Source organism: Lampetra planeri, chromosome 36, assembly GCF_965212315.1.
Source record: "Lampetra planeri chromosome 36, kcLamPlan1.2.h2, whole genome shotgun sequence".
Classification (NCBI taxonomy): Eukaryota; Metazoa; Chordata; class Hyperoartia; order Petromyzontiformes; family Petromyzontidae; genus Lampetra; species Lampetra planeri.
Genome location: NC_136142.1, coordinates 6,651,097 through 6,670,591, shown reverse-complemented (window position 1 = coordinate 6,670,591; position 19,495 = coordinate 6,651,097). Strand labels below are relative to the sequence as shown.

The 19,495-nt window shown below is 50.1% G+C and overlaps 1 protein-coding gene across 2 annotated transcripts in view; it reads left to right on the top strand.

The window, feature by feature from the left end:
• LOC144730743 (tyrosine-protein phosphatase non-receptor type 11-like) overlaps positions 1 to 16,391 on the top strand; it is a 61,236-nt gene extending 44,845 nt beyond the window's left edge. The window contains exons 8-16 of one of the 2 annotated variants that reach the window (XM_078611465.1): positions 2,658 to 2,737; positions 3,701 to 3,859; positions 6,103 to 6,234; positions 7,538 to 7,692; positions 9,087 to 9,154; positions 10,841 to 10,992; positions 11,995 to 12,104; positions 14,537 to 14,636; positions 16,219 to 16,391. In XM_078611465.1, the coding sequence (XP_078467591.1) occupies positions 2,658 to 2,737; positions 3,701 to 3,859; positions 6,103 to 6,234; positions 7,538 to 7,692; positions 9,087 to 9,154; positions 10,841 to 10,992; positions 11,995 to 12,104; positions 14,537 to 14,615 (935 nt within the window). In that variant the 3' untranslated portion in view covers positions 14,616 to 14,636; positions 16,219 to 16,391. Of the gene's footprint in view, positions 1 to 2,657; positions 2,738 to 3,697; positions 3,860 to 6,102; positions 6,235 to 7,537; positions 7,693 to 9,086; positions 9,155 to 10,840; positions 10,993 to 11,994; positions 12,105 to 14,536; positions 14,637 to 16,218 lie in introns of both variants that reach the window. The other variant, XM_078611463.1, reaches the window with a different exon arrangement.
• The last annotated feature ends 3,104 nt before the right edge of the window (positions 16,392 to 19,495 follow it).

Genomic DNA, 19,495 nt, shown 5'->3' with positions numbered 1-19,495 from the left:
CAGCTGCACATTAGCCCGAGCTGTTACATGTCCTTGCTTTGCTTATGCCGTATTGTTTGTGGAGTTAGGAGGTCAACCGGAGAGCCCAGAGAATACCCATGCACATGAGTGTTTTACATCCGACACTGCTATCTCCTGGCCACTTAGCATCCCTACCCTACGACACCTTGCAAGCCCTGGTGGTCTTCCCGTCCAAAGGACTAATCAGGCAAAACCCTGCTTCGCGTATTTCTGAGACTTGGTGAATGCGGGGTAATTTTGTCTCGGGCGAGTGAAGTCATTCGTGGCATCGCTGACAAACACAAGTCATGTGCCACTTAGCATTGGTTTAATTTTATATATATATACATATACCGAAAAGACAAAGAGACCCAGTATAGCCATAACAGATTGTTGGGACAAGTGCTGTTAGCGAGCACCTATGAAGGCTAGAACGGTACACGAGGGGGTGGGTGGCCAGCACCACGCCCGACTGCCTTTGTCTCCCCAGTTGCGATGTTTACACACCACACCAGGTGCTCATTTGGGCTGAGGCGACCTAGCGGAGGCCCATGACCGGTTCAGATAATCGTCACTTGTGTTGGCCGTGAGCGGGAATCGAACTCGGGTCGCCTGGTTCGTAGCACAGCATAGCTAACCGCTACACTATCACTCCCACGTAAATATATACACAAACACACACACAGGATAAAGCAGTGAACTGGTGCGGTGAAATGCTGATAACGCAGCATGGGGAAATGGCGCTGAGGTCACTAGATCTCCACTCATGCCCAGTCTTGCTGTTGTGTTTTTATGGAAAGTCGTGTTTTTCTTGGGAGTGAGACTCCTTCGCTGGGCAAAGGGTGGCTCGCGACACCGCGCCGATGCTGTGTAAACCTCCAGTTTTTTGTCCATCCACTGCTGGATGGAAGGGAAACTCCCCCCCCCACCGCCGCCGAGTTGTGTTTGTCTTGGCCTTTGTTTGACCGTACTACACCGCGCTACTCAGTGCGAGTTTGCGAATGGGGTGGGGGGGTAACCCAGGAACCCGTTCAGATGTCGCTCGACACCCGAGGTAGCCGTAGCCAGGAATGAAACTCAGGTTTCCCGGGTGCATGGCTTTGTGCGTGAACCACTGATGCAGCTCCACCCATTAGCAACCCGTGAATTTGTCAAGTCAACAACTAATACCAGTTGATTGTGAATGTTCCTCTGGTTTTCTTTAATAAAGTGAGGAGCCTTGTAGTATTAGAACTTATCAATTTTACCCTGGGCTGGGTGAGGACACATGTCTGTTGTTTTATTTGTCTTCTCTATCCATCTGCCATTCTGTAATTGAGTGTATGTATTTGTGTAAATATGTATTTACATCTGTAGGTATGTTAATTGTATGGATTTATGCTTGTCCATAGGGCTACCAGTCCGTATCTCCATCTGTCTGTAAATCTTTCAATTTCCATCTGTTAACATAGACATAGACCAACCTGTCAATGTTATTCCATCATTCTGTCGACACCAATAGTGCTATCTCATAAGCTAACACGGCATGTGTGACCGAGATGACAACATGTTGGGCATGAATGCAATCTGTTTCATCTGAAGGTTTAGATAAGCAATCTTTTACAACGTATGCTGCGGTAATTCTGTGCACTCTGTTCTCCTTGGTGTGTGCTTATCCGTTGTAGGAAATATCGTTTTTTTTCGTAAGTCGCGAAACAGTAATATGGAATGTGTTCTATCATGGGGGTAATGTTTACCCATGGTAGCAAATATCATTGCGTGTGCTGCAAATTTGTAATAGGAAGTGTAGCCCACGTGTAATTTTCTGGTTATCAATAGTGGAAAATTTTGCCACCTCCAACTCAAAATAAAACAATGTAAAATCACGCAAAATGCTAGTAACTGCTACGCATGGCCCTTTTGTATAATCCACTCCTGTGCAGGTTGTGGGGGTTATTTGACCATACTTCACCATGTTGGTCAGTGTGAGATTTGGAGAAGGCTGGAAGCAGACATGTGGAAGTGTAGACATCCGGTACAACATTGGTTATTGCTGAAGCATTTTACTGGCCCACTATGTAGCCCTGAATGCCCTCGTCCTAAAACAGCAATATTCAATTAACCCTTTCCCATGACGAGATGTCTGCAAAATGCAGAGTGGGTCCAGTTCATCGGGGGGGAGACTGGTGGTGCTGAATCCCGGAACGCGTTAATTGTATCTAGAGAGGCATGGCACCGTTGTTTTTTTGAAGACATTGTACTCACGGCAGAGAACTGTCGGGACACGACCACACTCTACGATAGCTGGAGCCAAACTGTGCCACACGCCCTCCGGCATGGCCTCGTGGGAGCCTCGGTACCGATAAAGTTATTTCATTTTTTCTTCTGATTCCGTTCCGATGATGTACGATCCTTTCCCATGACGTACACGTACATCATCGGAACGGAATCGGAAGAAAAACTTACGACGGACATGTACATCATTGGAATTGGGAACGGGTTAATTGCAACATAGGTTCAAAGGGCATTGTAGGTTTTTAAATCTCATCGCCATCCACTGGACTGCAATATTCTTAACATTTAGCAACCTGCCTCTGCCACGCAACGAGTGTTTTTTTTTTTTAGGTGGGTGCCACGGAGAGTCTCGTCATTGTTGTCGTTGCCGTGTTGTTTTTCAGTCGATCACAACAGGGTGATTCTGAAGGATGGTGATCAGTCCATTCCTGGCTCCGACTACATCAACGCCAACGTGATCACAGTGAGTCTCCCGGGAAAAGGTCCAGCAAAAACAAGTCTCTATAAATAACACAAACCACGCGGCACAGGCACGTCGGCCAGCCTGCCCCCACGTGTATTCCCGCGCTATTAGAATTCTCATTTGTGGGATGACCTTTTTTTTCATTTGGATGGATGTTGGAGTTTTGGGCATGTCGTTCCGATCGCGAAGATCTTTGTTAAATACCGTAGTCCTTGAGTTCAGAATCGGAGTATTTAATTTTGCTGGAGGAATCCTCCGATGAGCTTTAAAACTCTCGTTCACAGATGTCCAGTAGGGGCGGTTCAGAACGATGGAACAACAAACAATATAAAGACACGATAGCAGTCCAAGCTGCAAGGAAGGCAAACAAATCCCCCAAAAACATTAAATTTATGGCCAGGACTAATATAAGCGGTGAGTCTCTGGACCTGTCGTGGTGCCTCCTCTAGGTCCAATCCACCTTAAATGAGTCCCTAAGGCGATATGTAATTATGAGCACTGAGGAGACAATCGCGACACCCCCACCACCCCCTTTTGTGCGCAGCGTCAACCTTCGTAGGAGCTCGCCAACAACAGCCCGTGTGGGGGCCACGTGGTATCTTTGTCTTGTGTCAGCGCACGCATACCCGTGCGTGGGTATGTGCTCACGAGTGTACGTGTGTGTCTGCGTTTGCGGGGAGCGGTAGTGCAGCGCGCGCGCTGTGCTATGAACTCGGCGACCCGAGTTTGATTCCCGATGATGGCCAACACCAGTGACGATTATCTGAAGCCGTCGACTCGGCCTCAAATGAGTACCTGGCGTGGTGTGTAAAAATCGCCAATAGGGAGACAAAGACGGTCGGGCGTGGTGCTGGCCAGCCACCCCCTCGCGTGTCTTTCTGGCCTTAATAGGCACTCGCTAACATTACTTGTCCCTACAGTCTGTTAAGGCTACACGGGGGATCATTGTCTTTGTGTAAGCAGGCAGACATCGACAATGGGCGAGTGGGCAGCAAAGCGCCGAAACGGTACATAGCAACGCAGGGCTGCCTACAGAACACCATCGTGGACTTCTGGAGGATGGTGTACCAGGAGAACTCGCGTGTCATCGTCATGACGACCAAGGAGGTGGAGCGCAGCCGGGTATGTCCCCTCCCTCCTCACCGTTATCCCATTCCACCCAGCCAGTCTCCCCCCCCCTCCCGGCCAGTCTCCCCCCTCCCCTCCCCACCAGTCTCCCCCCCCCTCCTGGCCAGTCTCCCCCCCCTCCCCACCAGTCTCCCCCTCCTCCCAGCCAGTCTCCCCCCCCCCCCCTCCCGGCCAGTCTCCCCCCTCCCCTCCCCACCAGTCTCCCCCTCCTCCCAGCCAGTCTCCCCCCCCTCCCGGCCAGTCTCCCCCCCCCTCCCCACCAGTCCCCCCCCCCCCTCCCCACCAGTCTCTCCTTCCGCCCCACCAGTCTCCCCCCCCCCCCTCCCCACCAGTCTCCCCCCCCCCTCCCAGCCAGTTTTCCCCCCCCTCCCCACCAGTCCCCCCCCCCCTCCCCACCAGTCTCCCCCCCCTCTCCACCAGTCTCCCCCCCCCCCTCCCCACCAGTCTCCCCCCCCCCTCCCCACCAGTCTCCCCCCCCCCTCCCCACCAGTCCCCCCCCCCCCTCCCCACCAGTCTCCCCCCCTCCCCACCAGTCTCCCCCCCCCCTCCCCACCAGTCTCCCCTCCTCCCCACCAGTCTCCCCCCCCCCCTCCCCACCAGTCTCCCCCCCCCCTCCCCACCAGTCTCCCCCCCCCTCCCCACCAGTCCCCCCCCCCCCTCCCCACCAGTCTCCCCCCCTCCCCACCAGTCTCCCCCCCCCCTCCCCACCAGTCCCCCCCCCCCCTCCCCACCAGTCTCCCCCCCTCCCCACCAGTCTCCCCCCCCCCTCCCCACCAGTCTCCCCTCCTCCCCACCAGTCTCCCCCCCCCTCCCCACCAGTCTCCCCTCCCCACCAGTCTCCCCCCCCCCTCCCCACCGGTCTTTCCCCCCTCCCCACCAGTCTCTCCCCCCCCTCCCCACCAGTCTCTCCCCCTCCCCACCAGTCTCCCCCCCCCTCCCCACCAGTCTCCCTCCCCCTCCCCACCAGTCTCTCCCCCCTCCCCACCAGTCTCCCCCCCCCCTCCCCACCAGTCTCCCCCCCCCCTCCCCACCAGTCTCCCCCCCCCCTCCCCACCAGTCTCCCCCCCCCCTCCCCACCAGTCTCCCCACCCTCCCCACCAGTCTCCCCCCCCCCTCCCCACCAGTCTCCCCCCCCCCTCCCCACCAGTCCCCCCCCCCCCTCCCCACCAGTCTCCCCCCCTCCCCACCAGTCTCCCCCCCCCCTCCCCACCAGTCTCCCCTCCTCCCCACCCGTCTCCCCCCCCCTCCCCACCAGTCTCCCCCTCCCCACCAGTCTCCCCCCCCCTCCCCACCGGTCTTTCCCCCCTCCCCACCAGTCTCTCCCCCCCCTCCCCACCAGTCTCTCCCCCTCCCCACCAGTCTCCCTCCCCCTCCCCACCAGTCTCCCCCCCCTCCCCACCAGTCTCCCCTCCCCTCCCCACCAGTCTCCCCCCCCCCCTCCCCACCAGTCTCCCCCCCCCCTCCCCACCAGTCTCCCCCCCCCTCCCCACCGGTCTCCCCACCCTCCCCACCAGTCTCTCCCCCCCTCCCCACCAGTCTCTCCCCCTCCCCACCAGTCTCCCCCCCCCCTCCCCACCAGTCTCCCTCCCCCTCCCCACCAGTCTCCCCCCCCCCTCCCCACCAGTTTCCCCCCCCCCTCCCCACCAGTCTCCCCCCCCTCCCCACCAGTCTCCCCCCCCCCCTCCCCACCAGTCTCCCCTCCTCCCCACCAGTCTCCCCCCCCCTCCCCACCAGTCTCCCCCTCCCCACCAGTCTCCCCCCCCCCTCCCCACCGGTCTTTCCCCCCTCCCCACCGGTCTCTCCCCCCCTCCCCACCAGTCTCTCCCCCTCCCCACCAGTCTCCCTCCCCCTCCCCACCAGTCTCCCCCCCCTCCCCACCAGTCTCCCCCCCCCCCCTCCCCACCAGTCTCCCCCCCCCTCCCCACCAGTCTCCCCCCCCCTCCCCACCAGTCTCCCCCCCCCCTCCCCACCGGTCTCCCCACCCTCCCCACCAGTCTCTCCCCCCCTCCCCACCAGTCTCTCCCCCTCCCCACCAGTCTCCCTCCCCCTCCCCACCAGTCTCCCCCCCCTCCCCACCAGTCTCCCCCCCCCTCCCCACCAGTCTCCCCCCCCCCCCTCCCCACCAGTCTCCCCCCCCCCTCCCCACCAGTCTCCCTCCCCCTCCCCACCAGTCTCCCCCCCCTCCCGGCCAGTCTCCCCTCACCATGTCTCTGACACGAACACTCGCGTGGTTGCAGAACAAGTGCGTGCGCTACTGGCCGGAGGAGAGCTGCACCAAGGACTACGGCTACCTGCGCGTGTACAACGTGCGCGAGCTCTCGCTGCACGACCACGTGCTGCGCCAGCTGGAGCTCACACACGTCGAGCACGTGAGTGGGAGGGGGCCGGGGTGGCGTTGGGGGTGGGTGGGCGAGCGGACGGGTCACCGGCACGTTGCCTCGCTGATTTCAGCATTCTGCACTCGACTGTGTTTTTGCCACGCCAAGGTTTTACGTTCTGGAATTCATTTTCAGGTTTCATTAATTTTTTTATGTTATTGTTTCCCTTCTTACGGCTTCTTCGCGATTGTACTTTCTGAAGGTTCCAATCTTTGGGTTTCACCCGTACTGATGTTACGATTGTAATTGCTAATTCCGTGAGATTGTCCATAGCGTATCAATTACTCTTTGGTTCTTTCGGTAAAGTCACATAGAAAGAAATTAAATAATAATCAAATACGATGTTTCGATTGCAACACAAGCAACCATCATCAGGTACACCCCACCTGGTTGATTACGTTCTTCCAAAGATTGCTAAATTTGAGAGAGAGACAAAACATAGACACGGAGACACACAGACAGACACACAAGCAGAGAGAGACTCACACAGAGACAAACAGAGAGAGACACACACATAGGCACACAGAAAGACAACATCTCTGTTTCGAGGCCTTAAATAGAGGGAGTGGGGGGGCAGAGGGGGAGTTGTGTGGAATTCCTGCCCATAGTGGCCGGAGGAGAGAATGGACCCATAAACGGAACAGGCACGGTCCAAATCAAATTGAGTAAAATTGTAATGCAATGCAACACAGAGAGTCGGTTAGCACACAGTTAATGCATCGCCTGGTTGATTACATCCTTCCAAAGATTGCTAAATTAGAAGTTAAGTGTGAAACAAACAAGCACGGCAAACCCTCCCCATAGAGGTGGTATAAACTAGATTTGAAGCTTTCACGACCGCAGGAATTACTCTTTGGTTCTTTCAATGACTTTATCAATTACTTTCAATGCCCTATTTGCTGCGTTGTACCTCTCTGTGATACAACACACGCAGAATCGAAAATAGCGTATTTCACGCAGCCAATTCTATTCGTGTCTCATACGCCTCGCAATAAATGATCTAGATTGAAAACTCATTTCTTTATAACTGCTTTTTGTGTTTAGTTTGTCCTTCCCCGCACCTCCGATTAGCACGGTTGGCTACGTATGGTGCGAACGAAGTTCAAAATACATGCATACAAGTGATAAGTTGCAGCAGCAGCCGTACTTGAGTGATCGCGATAATTTGTCTGAGGTGTTGCGGGGCTTTTGTATCTTGCGTTGACACGTGTCCGTCCATTCCGCTCGTTTGCTGAGACTTGGTCCTCACAGTCTCTTTCCGCCGCGCGTGTGTCTGGGCCACTCCACTCCGCAGCTGGATGACACGCGCGTCGTGTGGCAGTACCACTTCAAGGCGTGGCCCGACCACGGGGTCCCCAACGAGCCAGGAGGGGTCCTCAGCTTCCTCGACGAGGTCAACCGCCGCCAGGAGGGCATCTCCGAGGAGGGGCCCATAGTCGTCCACTGCAGGTGCCTGCGCACACGCGCGCGTGTGACTTCTGTAGCAGGCCTGGTGACGGTTCGGCCGGTTTGGAGAGTCACTGTATGTTTATTATGTAAATTCCAATAATCGTCATTATGAAGGTTAACATTTTCAAAAGAAGTTGAATCATAAGTAAAAAATAATGTTAAGTTTTTCATGGATGTAGAAATGGAGCAGTGGTTAGCACACTGCACTGTGAATCGAGTAGCTTGAGATTGAATCTCAGCCATGGCTGACGTCGGTGACGAGTGTGATATCTGAACTCACCCTGGGCCTACCTCTAACCGACACACTGACCAGCATCATGAAGCAATGGTCACATTGACAGCAGTGAATTGACAAAGGGCTGACCGAGTCTCAGTATTTTGCGCCCATAAGACAATGCATATACAGGCAGTCCCCGGGTTACGGAAGGACCCGACTTACGGAAATCCGACTTTAGGGAAATTGTCCCATAAATCATATATTAAAAATATCTACATGCGGAAATGTTCGCGTTAGTTACGCAAGCGTAAATCGTGCATCGCGGATGAATACCACAGAGCGCCGCCTTCACTGAGCCCGAGCTTCACTAGGATTAAGGGAAATGGATTTTTTTTTTGCGTTACGTAATTATTTTCCTTTTGTAGCATTACTTAATTGTTTCTTTTCTATGCTTAGAACTATCTATTTTACCCATGTTTCTATTGCTAGTTTTCTTCATTTTAAGTTTGTTTCATGACTTGTTTACTGTATGTACTGTGTGTATCTGTGTGTGTGCGTGTCTATGTGTGTAAACGAGCCTAGTCCACCTTTGTGTGCGTGTGTATGTAAAGTCTAGGCCTAGCCGAATGCACGGTAAACATTTGGAAGTGACTGCTTTCTGTTAAAATGAATATTAAATCAAACAACTCGATACAGTATGTTCCATTAGTTTCATAATGGGTATTGTTAGGGTGGATATTCAATGAAATGAAAGAATCATAGGAAGTGCAGAGCGTATGTACAGCGATACGATACGGGTAGTGATAGAAAAATGTACGTCAGCGCGATACAGCACTGAGAGAAAAGGGTAGGGGAGGTACAACTATTTCCCGCTAAGGGATTTTATCATCGATTTTGGGGGGAAATTGTTCAGTTTCCGACGTACAGAAAATTCTGGTTATGGATCGTTCTTTAGAACCCCTAACCCTTCCGTAACCCGGGGAACATATTTGTTTACATGTTTTGCCACAATTCTGTATTTGGTGTTTGAACATCTTGACACTTCCTGTTTCATCGCCAGAAATGGGCAAAGCCCGTTTTGATTTGTTTCCGCGTGTGACGCACGCGCAAAACACATCTTCGAGTAAATGTTCAAATTCACGGTGCTCGCCGTTTAACTTCTGCACTTTTTTTGTAGCGCCGGGATTGGCAGAACGGGCACTTTCATCGTCATCGACATCCTCATCGACATCATCCGCCAGAAAGGTGCGCACGCCGCGACGTCGTGGCCTGCTCTGCCGGCACCCCACTCGACATCGTGCCTTCTCACGAGAGAGCCGTGTGATCTATTACACTTAAACCAGCACCACTGAACAAAAATATCTCGTTAGTTTACCTGAGCTTGGCTCGGGTGGCTTATAAGGGGTCAGTCGCGCTAGGCCGGCACTGCTAAGATCCTGGGTTCGGTCCCAGACCCCGCGGATGCCCGTTGTATATTTAAGTAATACATCTTACAACTATAATTCCTTGCAGAGGAAAAACATGCTAATTAAATGATTACTAATCTATCATATAATTACAATAACCCCCACCCCGCCTCCGATCTCTGATGGGGTTCAGTTATGACATCGTCCTGCTCTATTTGAGACCGGAAGCAGGTGGATGGCTTCACTATTCTGGCAAATTGCACGATGATGCTGGATGTAATTGCCAGCGAAATATTGTATTGTAAATGTTGTGGATTTACTCTCTAACACACCGGTGGGCTGTATACGTGACAAACCTTACTGGCTGTGACAGCGTCTGTCTTTACGACACATTTATACTTACGCGATCTAACCCAAAACAACTTTTATGATGTATATTTTGAGTCTGTGTGTTCTTTCTCTCTCCCCGTGGTGGTCAAGTGGATTGTTCTCCGGGTTCCTCTAATTCGGCCTCCGCATTTATAAACGTGATGTGTTGAGATTGTTTGGCCGCCACTGTAAATCCCCACGTGTGATGGCGATATGATCCACTACGACATGTGGCCAGCTCACCTGTGAAAAAGAGCTAATATGTTCGGTGGGCTTTACCTGATCAATACCGTTTTTATAATAAACTTAAAAAATCTGGTTTTCAAGTATGTAGTGTGTTGATTGCCTCAGCCAAATCAGTAATTACTGCAAAGTAAATATTTTTGTTTGCACAACTTTGGCTTATTTTAGCTATCACACTAAAAAAACACATTTCTGAGTGGCATGTGACGAACAATGTTTGAAGTCTGATCAAGTTGTGTGCCTTGTGTGAATAAAGAGGTCTGTTCACGACACTTTAGGATTGGTTTTGTGGCGTCAACTTCTGGGGTTAAGTTAATTTCTGTCCCTTTAATAGATCTCTATAACAGTGAAACGCATTTCGCTGTGCTAGACGTTGATGTGTTAATTGCAGTCCCGTTTAGAAGGCTGTGTGAGTTGCAGTGGAGACTGGCAAAGGTATGCATGGTATGTAATATATGGAGGTTGAACTTTTCGATTTAAAGCTTTCGTTACTGCAGGGATTCATCTTCTTGGTTCTTTCGTAAAGTCACATAGAAGGGAAATAATAAAATAATAAAAATAAAACATAATAAAATAATTCTCACAACGTTTCGACCACAACGCACAGACCTGTTCTTCACCTGAGGACGGCTGCTTGCTGTCTTTCCGACAGACCTGTTCTTCACCTGAGGACGGCTGCTTGCGTTGTGGCCGAAACGTCGTGAGAATTATTTTATTATGTTTTATTTTTATTATTTTATTATTTCCCTTCTATGTGACTTTACCGAAAGAACCAAGAAGATGAGGTTGAACTTCTTTCGCACCGTACGTAGCCAGCCGTGCTAAGCAGTACAACAACACTGATGCGATTTTGCCACACGTGCATATGGCCTCTCAACGACGTCTCATTGCTCGATTTCCCTTCCCTGCCCAGGGCTCGACTGCGACATCGACATTCCCAAAACCATCCAAATGGTGCGGGCGCAGCGGTCGGGCATGGTGCAGACGGAGGCGCAGTACAAGTTTGTCTACATGGCGGTGCAGCAGTACATCGAGACGGTGCAGAAGAGGCTAGCCGAGGAGCAGGCAAGTAACTCGTGCAGCGAAATAATCTGCGCTGTCATTTCTGTAACTTGCCACAACTCGGAGGGCCGGGGGGGGGGGGGGGGGGGCGCAGGGGGTTGATCCGGATTTTAATTGAGAATCTCTCCGGGGTTTTTCTCACCAGGCTTTTTATTTCTTTCTTGCGCAGGCTTCAGTGGGATCTTTTCTCGTTTTGTTCCGTCTCTCTTGTAGGCGTACCCACTTCGTTCGTCCGCCCGCATGTACAATTTGAATAAAAACGCGGGTGTAATTTGAACGAGCTCTAAAACAATTGACTTTCGCGCGCGCGGCTCGACGAGTGGATCACTTTTATCCAAGACAATAAAAAAAAGTGAATTTTTTATACGACGTCGCAACGTGCGACTGCATCTCAGGAGGCTGTACAGAATAAATGGTTGGCGTGTTTATAAAGGTAGGAACAACAGTGGGGCTGGGTGGGGGGTGGGAGGGGTGGGGCTGGGTGGGGAGGGGCTGGTCACCCCGTGGTGCCCTTATAAAACTCAACGTTTAACCTACACTATACACGACACGATACACTACACTTATACAGGTAGGAACAACAGGTTCCACACTGCCCACAAGGGATTATGTGTCTGTCTGTCTGTCGTGCATATCCGGAATTCCGCCCACCCATGCACCTCCCCCACCGAACACCAAGCTACGCCGCGATTGGTTGACGATGTCGGGGAGGGTGGGGGGGAAGGGTCAACATGCCCACTCATCCAACTGCCCCCCCCCCCCCCGAACGCCGCGCTGTCCAACCAAGTTCCTACCTGCCCACTCCGAAGGAACGTGTTTGTTATAGAGAGAAAGCGGCAGTCAAAGGCGGAGGGGGGGGAAAAGGAAGATCTTGAGCCGGGGCAGTGGGGGGGGGCCAGGGAGCCGTCAGCACAGACGGCTCGAGGAAGGCAGCTCCAAACCGTCATTACGCGCGCGATGATTGATTCTATGCTGCCTGGTAACCGTGTCGACCTTTCTCAGCAGAAGATCAAGAAGAAGGGAGTGGAGTACACCAATATCCAGTACTCTGCCGCCGACTTCGGGGGCGGCGAGGGGAACATGACGCCCCTCACACCGGGCCGAGTGTCCCTCTCGTAAGTCCGTCGTCGTTGTCGCCATGATCTATTCACTGCTGGATTAATCAAGGCCCAAATCACCAACCCCCCCCCCCCCCTCGTCCCCGCTGGGCTCCACATATTCTTATTGGGATGAGAAGCAGGTGTCTGCAAATTCCAAGATTTACTGCAAACTTCATTTGGGGGTTCTAGATTTGAAGCTTTCGTGACTGCATTGATTCATATTCTTAGGTTTTTTCGGCAAAGTCACGTAGGTAAAAAATTAAAATTAATAAAAGTAAAATAAAATAAAGATCACGACGTTTCGGAGGCAACACAAGCTTCCGTCTTCAGATGGAACCGTCACAGCACGATTTCTGTATCAAGTAAGTTCATTTGGGGGGTTCTGTGCAAGGATAGTTTGGTTCCCAAACTGTCCTCTTGTCTGGGGGCCATCAAATTAACACGTGGCAGGGTGGTGCTCCAGTGGGTAAGACTCGTCCATCACAACCAAAAGGACCTGGATTTGATTCCTGACTTGGACGCTTTACTGCGTGGAATGTTTATATCTCCCTCCCCCTGTTCTGCATGGGTATTCTCTGGGTTTTCCATTAACCTGCCATAGCGATAAAAAAAATATATTCCATACACTCCATCTGGTATTCTCCTAACATTCATTATGCTAAACAATTACCTGCAAAATTACTCATTTGAGGTTACACACGGCGAAATCGGTTCCTACTGCGAAAAATAATCTGGAGACTCGGTGAGACCATGCCAGGTTTAACAAGCAGAATCATGATAATTACAACAACCCAAAAACTCACGACAGAGCAATGCAGCCACATCCGCGAAAACCCTACGGAGTAACGACGCCACACGCTGATGGAGTGCCACGTGTATTTACATCGTGGCTATTAGTGGGTACACTGTCCGAATCACTGATGTGGAGGATTTGTTTTCGCGGGACGTGGTGCAATACGACAATGCAGGTGTTGTGGCGCAATTCACGACTCCGAGGCAGGTTGCTGTTAGGGGCTCACGCCAGGTTTGTTAAGGGCTTACGCCGAACCAACACCCCCTAGCCAATAACTCCCCAGGGGACAGGGTACTGGGATCCCTACACCCCGGTTAACCCGGCTCTCCACCCTGCCCCGGCCCGGGACCACCCCCAACCTCGGCCGGTCGGGAGGGAGTAGCCTCCCCTAGCCTCGTGTGAGGACCAACTACCCGAGTCCCCACTCCTACCCCTGACGAACCCCGGTTACATCCCGAATCCCCTTTTAAATACCCCCCTGGGGGCATGACGTCACCATCCCCCACGGCCCGCCTGACGTCACGTCCCGCGACGCCACTCTCTCCGAGGGCGCTCGTGACGTGATGTCACCCACTACACCTCTACATAGGGAATGCTCCGCATTCTCATCACGAGGGTCCTGCATTGGGGTGTTTGGACAAATCCTTTTTTAAAATGGTGTTTTTTCTTGATTCGTAATAGATTTTTTTTCTTTGGGTAAAATCACGGAAGTAAAATGCGTGTCGTATAGCCTCCTCCACCAGACACGACTAATTCATGAAGTCGTCATGTGAACAAGCGTGCCATTTTGTTACTGCTTCAGCAGCACTGGTAGTAATAATAATAATAGAGGTTTTTCCCCATTTTCTGGCAACAAAACTGAAACCTGTTTACGAGGATTCATGTCTGCATTAACCACAATACTTGCAGTCAAAATGCAAACAAAAAACACACTCTGATAATATATGCAAAGGAGGTCTAATGATGTAGATGCTTACCCCGAGCCCTCATTACTTTGATAGTGCATTGTCTTTGAGCTGTACGCCTTTTGGCGTCATCTGGTCGAGCACCAATTGAGACGAGGCTCAAAAGAAAGCCGTCCCTTGGTGTGGACCAATCAGTTTCAAGGACAATGCATATATTATCAGTGTGTTTTTTGTTTGCATTTTGAGTGCAAATATTGTGGTTAATGCAGACATGAATCCTTGTAAAAAGGTTTCAGTTTTCTTGCCAAAAAAAGGGGAAAAACCCTATTATTATATTTTGGTACTGGCAAAGGAGGTCTAATGATGAAGCACTGGTAGTGTTGTTGGAGAGCAACGCACGATGTTTATCAGTTCGTTACGACGTTTCGCTGGTAGTTACAACCAAAACATTAATTGTGAAAGCCTACGTGTTTAAATGTAGTGTTCTTCTTACATGTTAAAGCCAATGTAGCCAGAGAAAACCCCATAAGTGGGAGAGGACAACTCAAAAATGGCTATGCAGCGAGGTCTACAAACTGCCATCTCCTGACGGACCCGGCAGTTCGGCGAGATTTTTGTGGAGCTTCACAAATGTACGCGCTCTCCCAACGCTTTTCCTTCCAAGACGCTTCATTTCATACATGTCTTGCCGCGCCGTGTTGTAATCTGATTTCCCCCCTCCCCCCCCATTGCATTTGCAACGGCCGCAGGAGCCAAGACTCTGCGCGACTTGGCCTCTATGAAAACGTCTCGAATCTGCCGCTTAGCAAGGCCTCCGGCAAGCTGTGATGGCGGAGCGTCTCGGTGCAGGTGGGTGCCGGGTGATGAGCCGTCGCTCAGAGTCGACATCGCAAACAAGATGACAGACTCGTGGGCATTGGTTGGATCACTTCCGCTACCTGAGAATTCTCTTTCTGGTGAAGCTTATAGTTTCGGTGACCTATTCATTTGACGCTCTCATCTCATCAGAAGTGGCCAGGTGGTACAAGGGACTGATATTTACGTGGAACTATGCTGCCTACTTGTTCCGCCAGCAATAATTGTATCTTGTTTGGCAGTTATAATCAATGATCATATGTATGCTAATGCTACACAGTTTGTTAAATACCATCTGTGCATGCGATGCCAGCTACTAATCAGCGACTCACCATCGTCCAAAAGAATTCTGCAGTTTACATATTCTTCTGGTGCAGTGGAAACACGCATCAAACCGAAACTGATGGCAAACCCAAGGTTTTTTTGGGGGGTTGAAGATCATGGCATACGCACGTTGTGTCTACAGCGCAACCTTTCCACATTCAGAACGTGTACCAACAACTTTGCGTTGCCATTTGTGATGATCACCAAAATGTTATTCAAAGTGTTTCGGTTGTCTCAATCGTTTTGGTAACATGAAGATCCAGGACGGTCACGGCTATGGGCTGCTTCTCTGTAGCTGCCCCCACAGTCTGGAACGCAATCCCCTCTGCACATTAGCAGCATCCACCTCCATCGTCTCCTTCAAGAGACACTTAAAAAACTCACCTCTACAACCTGACTTTCGAGTGACTCTGAGCTTGGCTTCGCACCTCTGAGTTGCGGCCATTCCGTCCGCAAATTTGCGCGCGTTACAAATTGCATTATTATTATTAGGAAAGTCACCTATTTACATATTGTTTTCTTTTTAAGGCCACACAATGTTACGTGGTAAATGTACACGTGGGCAGCATAGGGCAGTCCTGCAACATCCATTGTTGTATTGTACTTCTATGCTGTCATGTTTATGCTCTCCCGTCTTCACCATACCACACTGAAACCACCCAGGAAATATGGTTAGATAACCCACACCGCATGGGGGAGGCCCTCATCCATTAGTGGAACGACAAAAGGGTGATGTGAAGGGTGCTATTGGAGGATCCTATTACCCAAATATTGTCAAATATGATTTGGCAACAGGAATGAAAACTTCCAATCGGGTCGCAGACAGAGGTCACGTAACTGCCAAACGTTGTGTATTCTACAGACCACTTATACCTTTGTGAAATATACTGTTTAAAACAAAAACGACATTTTCATTGGCTAAACAGAACTCTGTGATCCTTTGTCATGGTAATACAAAGTTGTCTGCGGTCATTACTATCAATGATTGCCCTCGCATTGAACCTAAAGACAAACCAGGGCAGGCTTACCATTTTTAAGGGTCATTCTCAGAGTTGTAGTAGAAACACATCAAGATTATTTGTTGTGCGGACTTTTACACATATCTGATCAAAATATAGAAACATATATAAATAATGCTGGCATATAAAGAAATTGGTGGCTTTTTCCTGTTCCAGCTAATTTTAAGATTGTGGTTCGTCGTTAACTAAACACGCATCATTTGTGTTTTTTGCGTGCGCGTGTGTTTCTAAAGATGGGTGCCGGTTCAAGGAGGAGAGAAAACATTTTTTCTTTGTAAAGGAACAGTTTTTATTCTGACATGAGCCGATAAGCGCGTGTGCCCGCAGAAGCGAGATTGACTCTCATCGCATGGCACAGCACAGACTGATGGTAGGAAACTTCTGCTTTTTTTGTGCGGGGGGGGGGGGGGGGCGGGCGTGGTTTTGCTATTTTCGACTGAATCACAGAAGAAAAAAAAGCACGGGGAAAATAAAAATATGGAAGCCGTCGCGAAAAAATATCACGAAAAAAAAGTTGGGATATTTTTTTTTCTGAAGTGCCTCCCCCTCCCTTGTCCGCCGTGGTCTACAGATTCCACCGTGAACAAAACCAACCTCTCCCTCCGGCTCCCGTGTTGTTTCTGTCGTTAATTTACACGCGAGACGTTCCTCCATGTGTCACACGGATGAGTCGACACTGCGGCAGTACACGGAAACGTTACTTTATTAATAGCGCGTTACTATTTTAGCAGTCGCTATATATATACACAAAAATAATGGGTATTTTAATGCGAAAAAAAACTTCCATCCACCCACTCGCCCACGCGGATCGTTGACAACGCTATTTGCAAACAGATTTATGGGAGGACAGGAAAACATAAAAGTGTTTTTACATATATATAGAAAACAAAAAAAGAACATGAAAATATACATTTATCCGCTTAAATGTGTTTGCACAATGTGTGGTGTTCGGGTAATTTGGGTTGTATAATTGACACGATGCTTGATTATTATATTATTTTATATTGGTATGTAATGGTCTGCTTCATATTCCAGCACGAGGCAGCAAAAAAAAACATTGCACATCTTCAAGTTGACTAAAGGTATATCATTTTATGAATGCGCTACTTAAAAACGTGTGTGGACATGAACGCTTTCAAGGAGTTCGCATTGTTTTATTCAAATGTTTTGTTGTCCTAGAGGCCTTGGCCTAATTTCGAATCTCGCATTTAAGTCGTAAAAAAATCGTCGGTTTTTTTAAAAGTTTATTTTAGTTTTAGTTTGTTCGTTTTCTTTTTTTTTTGCTTCAAACAAGTGCTTGCGTGTATAAAAAGCACCTGCCTGGTTCGTAGCAAATGCGTCATCGTCCGTCTTCAGACAGTGTTAGAAACTCGACTTTCCGTAGCCATCGAGAAAGGTTCCAGCTTTTAAAATTTATTTTTATAACTATTCTCATTGGTTACAAATGTTTTGTGTTTATTGGACTTGGGCGCGGTGGGGGGTTGGGGATATGCGACGAAGGGAGTGTCTGTTCTGGACCCGTCGTCCTGCTGGGCAGGCAGCAGGTTGATGGGTCAGATGCGGAGCAGTGAGGAACAGCAGGTGGTGACGTGGCAAGTGTGAGACTTAGTAGACACCCGTTGGAGGGACTAGATCCATTGGTCAATGGTCAGTGCAGAAGGGTAAAATGTTAAGCTTGGACGTAAGCAACAGGGGAAGGGAATCTGAAATGCGGACGCTCAAGCGGAGATAGTTGCTGACGGAGAGGTCAGTCGCAGAGGAGTGACCGCCCTCCCATTGAGTGGAGTTTTGATACCTTGACCATTAAAATGTAATGATGCGAGCACACTGCCCTGTGGTTTACGCTGAGATGTGGCCACCACTTCCGTCCGGTGTGGTGGGCTGATTTCCAGGACTGCTGGAGGACCTTCTCCTGGAAAATTGAAAACAATATCTACGTACCAATGTTTTGTAAACTTAAAGCTGAAACCTTCCTCGATGCGACGCTAAGTACAGTACAGTTTAATAGGACGGCTTTTGGTAATATATATTTTCTATTGTAGGATATCCCTTGTGTTTATTTTATTCAGACTGTTATACTACTATTATGATATTGCTCTTATTGTTATTACAATTGTTAAGCACTAAAAAAAGACCGAAAGCAGCATACATGTCCAGAGGTGTTATTAGTATTTGAACTGAAATACTCAATGTTCCAGTGTTGAGATAACAAGCTATGCGATACATTTCAAGTTAGAATTGAAAGTAGTTTTTTCTGCCACCATGCCTAACATTTCATCCCTTTGGACGTTAAGCGTCTTCCCCGCCCCCACCCCGTACAGCTCTCCGATTGTATCTTCGGTTTGTACCTCGTGTCGTTGGGCACGACGTCCGACGTTTCGTTCCGCGTGCCGTGAGATACGGTCCTTGAATTAAGCAGCAAATTTTTTTTTCGTCATACTGCATTGCCAAGTGAGCACACAAGCATAGAAGAACAAAAACAGAACACGTTCGTTCGTCAGTAACGCTGCCCTCAACGGAAAAAGATAAATGTAATAACTTGTAGGGCAATGGCCCTTCATAGCAGAAGAAGCTCCCTTGCACGTGGAGCAAAACTTCGAACGTCGCGCCAGACAACACTCGGCGCTAAAAACCCGAACACCCATCGGAGATGTGGACGAAAATCCACGGCGGGCAGGTACACACCGCTAATGCGGGAGCCTCGGGTGTTTCACAGCCAATCGGCACTAACTAGGAGCTGTTTGGAAACACGTGGCCCATTGGTCGTTAGGTGGCTTGGATTTCGTAGCATGTACCGCTTTTAATTAACGATCTCGACACCTCTGTCATCACCGGTGGGTATGGCTACGATTGGCACGGAGGTCACAGAAATCGTGAGTTTGAATGAAGTCCCAGAACGATTATAAATGGCCATAGGAAAACACATTGCAATCAGGCGCTTCCTTTATTTCCTTTCGAGACTGCCGTACGTTACGCGCTGAAAATATTTTCTGTACGGAGGACTTACGGCATTCATCGCAGGTCGGCCAACAGCGTTTGCAGTGGCGGCTTGGTGGGTGGTGCTGGTGCCACGGTGATAAATAACTACTCTATTTGATTACCTGCAGCGTTGATCAGCTTTGTTTTCTCCCGCACCTCCGCCGTTTAATTCGACTCTAAGTTACCGTGCCAAAATCGTAGCCGCCGCCGCTCTCGGGTGTCCACAATGCCAACACGCGAGGGCAGGTTTTTTTTGGTTGTTGCGGCATTGCCAAAATCGTACACCCGGAGAGAATGCCACGACCAAACTGGCTGGCTCCTGGTTACTTGAACGAACCTCGCAAGGGAATTCCAGCAGGCGCTCTTATGGAGAAACGTACGTTCTTTAGTCCGTTTCAGACTCAGAAATGTCTGGATGGCGAATACACTTTTGGTGTGTGCCTGGCCCACGAGTTGCCAAAACCTCTTGTTGGCTCTTGGTAATGAATGGTACCCCCACCCCCCCTCCCCCACATCCTGATTGAAGGGAAG